Raw genomic sequence first — 9237 nt, 5'->3', positions numbered from 1 at the left:
GTGTTTTAGTTGATAGGAAAGAGAGAAAAGACAATTAGGATTCTTTGGATGCTCTCTTGGACAAGGATGGGTGGAGAAAGAGAGGAGGAGAGATTACGAAAAGGAAAATGGAATAAGACTAGTTTATTTGTAATTATGTAAAATGTGTTCAGAATTTATGTGCAAATATTAATTTTAAATAATAAAAAACTTAAATAACATCATGTGATACACATGAAGTAATACTGCGTTAGTTGACTCTCCGTTAACTAGCTTAGCACTTAATAGAAAGGGATTAATGATAAAAACTAAATTTTAATAAAAAAAATGTATAAAGATTTATCACAAAATATTTGATATTTATAAGAAACAAAAATATTATTAAGCCTTAATTCTATCATTGTGGCTCAACCAATGCTTGATTAAGAACATGTACAATAGTTATCTTATCCTATACATCCTCATCATGGCCACCAAATAAGTAATTATAATTAAAATCATAATAAGATAAATTATCAATTAACTTTACAATAGCAATGAGTTTAAAATATAAACTTTTTGATACTTTTATATAGAATAAAATAAAGTATTTTTTTAGTCCTAATAACAAAAAAATATAGGATAAGTTTGAAATATAGTAATTACTAAATTTTTTTAATACTCTTCTTTTATTAGCATAACTAAATATATAAGTCATTGACTTTATCATTTAATATTATGAGTATTTTTAGAGTAAAATTTATATTTATAAAAAATATAATTAATTTTATTATTTTCTTTAGTTATAATAATTTTTTTTTTCTTATAAAAATGACTTGCCGGAGAAATTTGTTTATTTACCGTTGGTTAAGCTTATAAGAATGTGTTATAATTGTAAAGTTATGGATTTCATGAGATTGTCCTTCACTTCACAATAATTCAAACCTGTGAATGCTGTTGTTCCATGCAGCGCATTGAATTTTGTCGGGTTACACAGAAATTTAAAAAATTAATAAATATTGAAAAGTTAGCCAGTAAAATAGTAATTAAGAAAGTAGTTAAACCTTAGCATCCATTAACATAATAAAATATTATTAAATAAAATATGGTTGGGAGGGTTTTCTTAGAATTGAGAATCCTCCGTAACCAAGCTATTCTTACCTAAAATTTTTACACCTTAAGATAATTTTTTATGTTAATCTAAAGCATATTGTCAAATTGAAAAGCATCGATGATGTCTATTTTCAAATATGATAAAAGTGATTATAGTGGTATGAAAAATTAATTCTTGAATTTAAATGTATAATAATCATGAATTTAAATCTTATTATGTTGTTAAGTAAAATGATACAACGATGTTAAAACAAAAAAATACAAATTTTATCAAATAGAGACTTTATGATCAACAAAAACAAATAATTTAAAAAAACTAAACTAAACATATATTAACATTCATATTCTGTTTATATATTAGAATGAGGTATTCTTCTCTTTTCACGAAATTTTGCAGGCAAAAAAATAACGATTGAAATAAAAGATTAAAAAAAAGGGAAGAAGAAGAAGAAGAATGCCACGTACAAGCTTGTAGTGCATAGCTGTCGTAGTTGCATAGAGACAACTCCTCCCCTGTCCCCACCCATATACCATTCACATACGTTAGTTAACTACTTGGTCTTCATGCTTAGTGATTACTTCCTCAAACATGCAAGCCCAAAGCAAAGGCAAAGAGAAGAAGATGGTTCCATCACCATCAAATGATGACTCGGACATCTTCTATCTCAAACTCACTGAGTTGTTGGAATCCTCTGGACTCACCCTAATGTGAGTTTACTCATACCCCCTCTTTTCTTTTTACTGTTCTGTTTGGTTGCATGCAAGCAAAAGTCAAGCCTTTTTCTATGTTTTAACTTTTAACCGAGTTGGTCTCAAAATTGTTTTCTGTGTGTTGAACTTGTGACTTTTTAGGAACTATATAATTTATTAAATAAATTATTTATCTTTTTAAGTCTATCGTTTTCTAACGTGTCGTTGATTTTTAACACGCAATTGTTATATTATAGATGTGGTGAAATGTGAAAGGTGTGAATAATGCTTTATTCCAATTCTACTTGGCAGTTTCAATGTCCGAGAAACATTGTTGGACTTGTACCTGTTTTACTTGGAGGTGACCAAAAGAGGAGGATATCACCAGGTATATTGCCCGGTGTTCGACATTGACCTTACATGAATTTAAATGTAGTTGTATTTTTATGTTAATTTATAAAAGCGTATATATGGCTGCGCATTTGGAGTTTCTATGTGCATATCAAGTTTATTGATTCAAATCAGTTATGTAAGTCTTTAATCTATAATAATCGAAAGAGGCTAAAATAATTTATATACATCATTTGATGAATTTGTATTTGTGTCAGATTTCAAATTCAACATCATGTTACGAATTCTCTTAAATGTTTCCAGGTTGGCCGAGAAAAGAAATGGAGCGAAGTTGTCTCTGCTCTGAAATTGGAAGGAAATAATGTTAAGTTATGTGCTCAAATTGAAATGCTTTATGCTCATCTTCTTTACCAATTTGAGCAATTGTACTTCTACAGGAGTCCTACAAAACCTGCTGCTACTAGCAGCACCAAAGGTTAATCTATGATACCAATTTGTGGTTATTTTAAGACTTAAGTAGATAATGATTCAATCTGGTTCTTCACACATATGTTTGATATATGGGGATGTGTCTTGGGTGTTTCTACACATATGACTTACATTTATATTTACTTCTGTGCAGTTTCACACATATGTTAGATTTCAGCTTTACTATATGATGTTTTTACTACACTAAGGTTTTAGGCTGAAAATGAACTGTTTAACCTTAAAAAATTCTTTCTTATTTCCTATATCCTACTCAATTCTCAAAGGTCTACTAAAGAGGAAGCATAATTCAACAGTTAGTTTATCTCAAATAAGGGATACTAAAGATGGTCAAGTGGTGACAAAAATGTCAAAGGATTGTTCTAGCCAAATGACAGGTTTGTTAATTTTGTTTACTTGGCCAAACACTTCCCAAATCCTAAAACAATAGACAGAGGTTGTCTTTGGTAACTAAGTGGTCTCTTGGATGAGTTTAAGGTGGTTCATGTGATTTAGAAGTGCTTATTATGCAATGCTTTATGTTCCAACTTAAAGCAAGGGCAGGGTTTGTAGAACGACCGGTGCTTTTAGCAATACCCTCGAATGACAAAGAAATGAAAAAACGCCGAGGTGCTCCACAAGGACAAAAGAATGCCTATCAAATTTTCATCAAGCAGGAATGTGCTCGATTGAGAACGCGTAATGAGGCCTCTGATGGCCACAGAATCCTACACATGGCTATTGATGCATGGAAGAAGATGTCTGAAATTGAGAAACAGGTATGCAGAAGTTGACATAATAACTTGTTGGAAGATTAATCCAATAATCCTTGTTCTTTTTCTTATGCCTACTTGTTATTACTTTTCATGCAGCCATATGTGGAGGAAAGCAAGAAGAACAAGGAAAAATTTAAGGAAGCGATGATCAGTCACAATAAACAGCAGAACATGCATGATACCAGGGAAGAGAAGAGGCCTAGTCTGTCTGATGATTACCATGTAACTTTGCAGCCAGAGGCAGATGACTCCTTTGTCAATAAAGCAGAAGTGGGATTAGCTCTTAAAATGACCGAAAAAACATCCAAGGAAACTTTATTTCTAATGGAATGGGATGCTGCTTGTTCATTAGATTTTCCAACTGAGGAATCCAAGGAACTCTACTAGTTTACAAACTTGTAGGTTAGTTGTTTTTTAGCTTAGGCAATGACTATGCATCCAGCAATTTTCACTTTTTAATGACTCAAACGGAGCTGCTTATATATATATATATATATATATGGTTTTGAAACAGAAGCAACAACGAGAGTGGAATTGTTGGATGGCATGGCATTATTCCGCGGCTCTTTAGTGAAGTATGTAGATGTATATACTAAGGCTTGGAATGCAACAAAAACTTTTGTTGGTATGGTTCCTGTAGAAAACTACTTTTCTGTTGGGATACTAAAACTGGTAAATGAAATTATGGAACTCACTTAAGGGTTAAGGCCATTCCGGTTAACACTTTAGGAGTTATAAATCTTAAAAAAACTGGATAAAAATTAAGCAATGAAACTTGCATAAACAATTGTACACTTCTCACGTTTCAAAGTCAAAAGAAATCGCTGCTGCAACTATATATTTTTGGTAGTGGGGTGGTGCTACTATATAAATCTATATTTAAGAATGGTCCTTGTTCCATTACACAAATATTGCAAGTATTTTTTTTCTTAAAAAAAATTATTGGCTTTTTATGGAGAATAGTTTTGCAAGAGAAGTTCACATTTAAAGAAATTATTACTTTCCACTAAGCATTGAGGGATGTTATATAAATTTGTGTTTTTGGATGGCTCCTACATAATTCTACCCTATTGATTTAAGTAAAATCCTAAGAAAGTGCAGTATTGTAAATTGTGTAATACTAGTAGCACATGCACATGGTAGTCACAGCCAATAAAAAATAAAAAAGTCATCCAGTATATGAAAAATAATGTTAAGAGGGTCCCACACTCGATGTTGTATTGATTAATTTCTCACCTGCTAAGGAAAGGATAATCTGAAAATAAATATCCAGCCCCAAAAAAATCATATAGTGGACTCAACTTGGAATTCACTGTCCAACGGGTTATTTCAACTTCAGGCTCGTAGAATCTAAACTCCCTCGTTATAAATCTTGCTTCCTGGTCTTTGGATAACATTGAGAAGATGAGCAGTATCACAGCCACAAAATTTCCTGCTTGCCTCAAATCAGAGGAGCACTCAACTGAGAGTACTCTCACTTCAACACTCTCACAGAAAACAGTCCTACATATTCTCAACAACAAATGCTTCAATTCTCTGCAACATCTCAGACAGGCCCATGCTATCATATTGAGAACTGGTCATTTCCAAGACCATTATGCATCAGGAACCTTAGTCAAGTGCTATGCCAACCCTCTTTTCAACAACTTTGGCTTGGCACTCAGAGTCTTTGATAACATCCCAAGGCCAAATGTTTTTGTATGCAATATACTAATAAAAGGGAGCTTAGAACACAAGGAGCCACATAAGGCTATATCATGTTACCATAAGATGGTGCTCTTGAACTCTAGGCCTAACATGTTCACCTACCCTCCTTTGTTCAAGGCCTGTGCCATTGAAGGTTGTGTTAAAGAAGGGGTTCAGTTTCATGGGCATGTAGTGAAACACGGGCTTAGCGGAGATTTTCACATTAAGAGTGCTGGAATTCAAATGTATGCATCATTTGGACTAGTGGGAGAGGCAAGGAAAATGCTTGATGAGAATGGTGAAAGTGATGTGGTTTGTTGGAATGCCATGCTTGATGGATACTTTAAATGTGGAGAAGTGGAAGGTGCTACTGAGTTGTTTCGGTGTATGCCGGTTAAGAATGTTGGGTCTTGTAACATAATGATAACTGGGTTGGCTAGTTGTGGGATGATTGAGAATGCAAGGGCTTTGTTCAATCATATGAGAAAGAAGGATGAAAGATCTTGGAGTGCTATTATTGACGGTTATATCAAAGAAGGGTGTTACAAGGAGGCCTTGGAGGTTTTTCATGAGATGCAACGGGAAAAGATAAAGCCAAAACAACATATACTACCAAGTTTGCTAACTGTTTGTGCTAATTTGGGGTCTCTAGATCAAGGTAGATGGATTCATTCATATGTGCAAAAGAATTCTTTCCAGGTGAATGCAGTGTTAGGGACTGCTTTGGTTGACATGTATGTTAAATGTGGGCATCTTGACATGGCATGGGAAGTGTTTGAGAATATGAAAGTGAAAGAAGTCTTCACTTGGAATGCTATGATAGGGGGTCTTTCTATAAATGGGAAAGCAAAGGAAGCAATTGAGCTTTTCACCAAGATGCAAGAGGAGAAAATGAAACCAAATGGCATTACCTTTGTGGGTGTTCTAAATGCATGTGCACATGCTGGAATGGTTGAAAAAGGTCTAGCCATGTTGGATTCAATGAAGGGAGCATACGGGATTGAGCCTGAAATGGAGCACTTTGGGTGTGTAGTTGACCTCTTAGGAAGGGCTGGACTTATAGAAGAGGCAGAGAAGTTTATAGACTCTATGCCGTTACAGCCCAATGCAGCAGTTTGGGGAGCATTTTTGAATGCATGCAGAATACATGGAAATGTCGAGCTAGGAGAAAAAGTGGGGTGGATTTTGCTTGATATGGAGCCTCAAAACAGTGGTCGTTATGCCTTGTTATCAAACATCTATGCAAAGGCAGGAAGATGGGATGATGTTACTAGAGTTAGAGAGTTGATGAAAAAAAGAGGAATCAAGACTGTTCCTGGAAGTAGTATGATAGATATGGGTGGTACAGTTCATGAATTCAAAATGGGACATTGCTCACACCCACAAATGAAAGAAATATATGTGATGTTAGAAAGGATGATGGAGAAGCTGAGGATGGAAGGCTATTCACCAAACACGTCCATGGTATTATTTGACATTGAAGAAGAAGAAAAGGAAACTGCACTAAGGCAGCATAGTGAAAAAGTAGCACTCGCTTTTGGACTTGTTCATACAGAACCAGGAACAACTCTGCGCATTGTGAAGAATCTAAGGGTGTGTGAGGATTGCCATTCTGCCTTCAAGCTCGTTTCTCAAATCTATGGTCGTGATATTATTATGAGAGACCGCGTGCGCTATCATCATTTCAGAAATGGAATGTGTTCATGCAAGGATTTTTGGTAAGCTGATAAATAGATGCGTCAATAGAAGCTGAATTGACTTTGTTTCAAACTGTAAAGGAAGAGAAGAACTTGTCATAAGTAAAATTGTTAACTGAAAAAGAATTATTTCCCCTACTTTCTTGAATAAGTATGCTAGAGAAATGCTTAACATAGAAATAATAATAATAACACAAAAAGGCTAGCAGTATTGGTTTACAATTAATAGCCAGATGCATATGGCTGGGCAGCTTGGATCACCGTCATCGAGTAAAATATTTTGTCTATTCACATTTTTATATGTTAAATATTGTGCATTAATTACTGGAAGACTATGACAATTGTTGGTATACAATACACAAAAAAGACAGTAATATTGTCACTCCATGTTTTCGAAGATTCGGATCAGTGGTTTCTGTCAAGTTTGGATTTCGCTATGACGAATCAAGCGACAGAGCTGAGAATGCACCGCTCGGGTCACAATTCTTAGTTGCCCAAATTTTTCTCTGTTAGAGCAAAATGGACACTTTGCGAGTGACACTTTTAATAGGTTAACAATTGACTAGATTACTTCTCTGCACTATTAAATACTTATCTTCCGCAAATTTAATGTATATCTTCTGTCTTCTACATTTTTTGGTTAGAATCTTGAGTTTTTTAATTTTTGGTCGTGATTTATTTTTCTTTTTCTTTTTTCTTTTTGGTCAATGTGATTTCTTTTTCTTGACACGAGCACTCTAGATCTAGAGTGGCCATCACGTTCAGCCCAAACAAATAATTGGACCAGCTTGATTTCTATGGACCAAAACAGTTAGTTGGTTCGGTCATCTTGAAAACCCACCAAGGTTTCAAGTATTCAAGTATTCACTCTCTGTAATAGCGTGTTTCGATAAGCTAAAATCCTTGACCCAAAATAAAAAAAGGAAAAGCTAAAATCCATATTTTTTAATATATAATTTTCATTTAAATTATAATATTTGGATTTAAACAAAAAACACCATACTATTCATATTTCAAGGAATATAAGGTTCGGTTGTATCATCTCACATTTAGTAACATTTATAAGTAGCGGGGAGAGGGGGGATGGGGGGAATTAGAAATGTGAACTTTACCTATCAACACTAAACTAAACTAGTCATTGATCTAATTTCCGTTGATTGTGACTTCGTTTAATAAAAATTAAATATACAATATAAATATTACAAGTCACCACTAAAGAGTATAATGTTATTACATTAACCAATAATTTTATTGATATAAGAAAAAAAATTTATCATATAATAGTATGTAAGTATTAGATAGTATTTAGCGTGATTAACTTTTCTTTCCGTTAGTACACGTTTTTCTTTTCTTTTATTTTTAGTAATGTGTGTGATGAAAGCTTAATACATGAGTTATATAAACTAAGAAAATACTTAACTACTAATTAATACATCTATAATTAATTATATGACTGCTAATGAACCAAATTATGGTAGTAAGGTTGTGAGGCCACCTTCATATAGGGAGTTCCCAACTCAAACAAAGTAGACATCACACCTGCACATAGCTTGAAGTGTAGTATCTCTTTTTATGTCACTTTTATTATTTGAACATAAAAAATAATATTATATATAATTTTACACTTGATTTTTGTTTTATATATTTCTTGTTTACAGATATTCAAAATTATTCATCAAAATTAACGAAGACAAATATTTGAAAAACATTTTCCTTTTTATGTAACGTTCTCTCTCTCTCTCTCTCTCTCTCTCTGTCTTTTCTACATTATATAAACTGAAATATTCAAGGCTCCAAAATTACAATTGTGAGGGCTTCTGTCAGATCTTTTGGCTTTCTCGCAACTAATAAGATGACATCATCACTATGTAATCACATTAAACAATATGTTTATTATCGTATTAGACAAAATGTTTATGATGATGGTTGTTTTGTGGATAAGCAAAGGATGGATTGATTAACAAGGCAAACACTGGAGCAAATGCGTTTGATTAATATAATGTTATTAGGATGGACAATAATTGGACATTCGTTTGTTTGATTTTGTTCTTAGAATGCAGAGAAGCAGATCACCACACAAAGTAGCTATAGCAAAGGAATTAATTAGTGTGTAGAAAGAGTCTTGTTCAGTACAACACGGATTATAATATTCAAGATAAGACAGTGAAACGCGTTAGTTCCACCAAATCCCAAATTAAACCCTTGCCTAACAATTGTCTAGTCGTTTGGTACAAACGATCAGATTAGTGGTTTTATTCTAAGGCTTAATTATCATCTATATTGATGGATGACACTAAATCCCCTTCATAACATGCCTATAACACAGCGCAAACATTAGATGATTATTCAATTTAAAATAAGCTTAATTTACATATATTCTACTATTAATATAACAATAGTTTCATGCATATGGTTTTATTCTGAGGCATCATGCGTATATTGTAGTCACATAAGTTTATATTAATTCGTTTTTTTTAAATATGTTAACTTCAACTCATAAT

The 9237-nt window shown here is 33.2% G+C and overlaps 2 protein-coding genes across 2 annotated transcripts; both read left to right on the top strand.

The window, feature by feature from the left end:
• Window positions 1–1693: 1693 nt before the first annotated feature.
• On the top strand, window positions 1694–3740 carry LOC113871599 (high mobility group B protein 10-like). Its single transcript, XM_027508697.1, has 6 exons — window positions 1694–1779; window positions 2074–2149; window positions 2416–2587; window positions 2865–2975; window positions 3076–3356; window positions 3450–3740. Exons 1-6 carry the CDS (start codon window positions 1694–1696, stop codon window positions 3738–3740), a joined length of 1017 nt encoding a protein of 338 aa, XP_027364498.1.
• Window positions 3741–4653: 913 nt separating this feature from the next.
• Window positions 4654–7421, top strand: LOC113873064 (pentatricopeptide repeat-containing protein At5g66520-like). The gene has a single exon (XM_027511033.1). The coding sequence runs from the start codon at window positions 4758–4760 to the stop codon at window positions 6759–6761; it is 2004 nt and encodes a 667-aa protein (XP_027366834.1). The 5' UTR covers window positions 4654–4757; the 3' UTR covers window positions 6762–7421.
• Window positions 7422–9237: the final 1816 nt, after the last annotated feature.

Source organism: Abrus precatorius, unplaced genomic scaffold (assembly GCF_003935025.1).
Source record: "Abrus precatorius isolate BTA unplaced genomic scaffold, Abrus_2018 Scaffold7, whole genome shotgun sequence".
NCBI classification, from domain to species: Eukaryota; Viridiplantae; Streptophyta; class Magnoliopsida; order Fabales; family Fabaceae; genus Abrus; species Abrus precatorius.
This window is presented reverse-complemented; position numbering and strand designations above follow the sequence as displayed.

Coding starts and splice junctions, on each gene's coding strand:
- LOC113873064 (XM_027511033.1), top strand. CDS start 4,758: ATGAGCAGTATCACAGCCACAAAATTTCCTGCTTGCCTCAAATCAGAG.
- LOC113871599 (XM_027508697.1), top strand. CDS start 1,694: ATGGTTCCATCACCATCAAATGATGACTCGGACATCTTCTATCTCAAA. Junction 2,150..2,415: donor AAAGAGGAGGATATCACCAG/GTATATTGCCCG, acceptor AAATGTTTCCAG/GTTGGCCGAGAAAAGAAATG. Junction 3,357..3,449: donor TGTCTGAAATTGAGAAACAG/GTATGCAGAAGT, acceptor CTTTTCATGCAG/CCATATGTGGAGGAAAGCAA.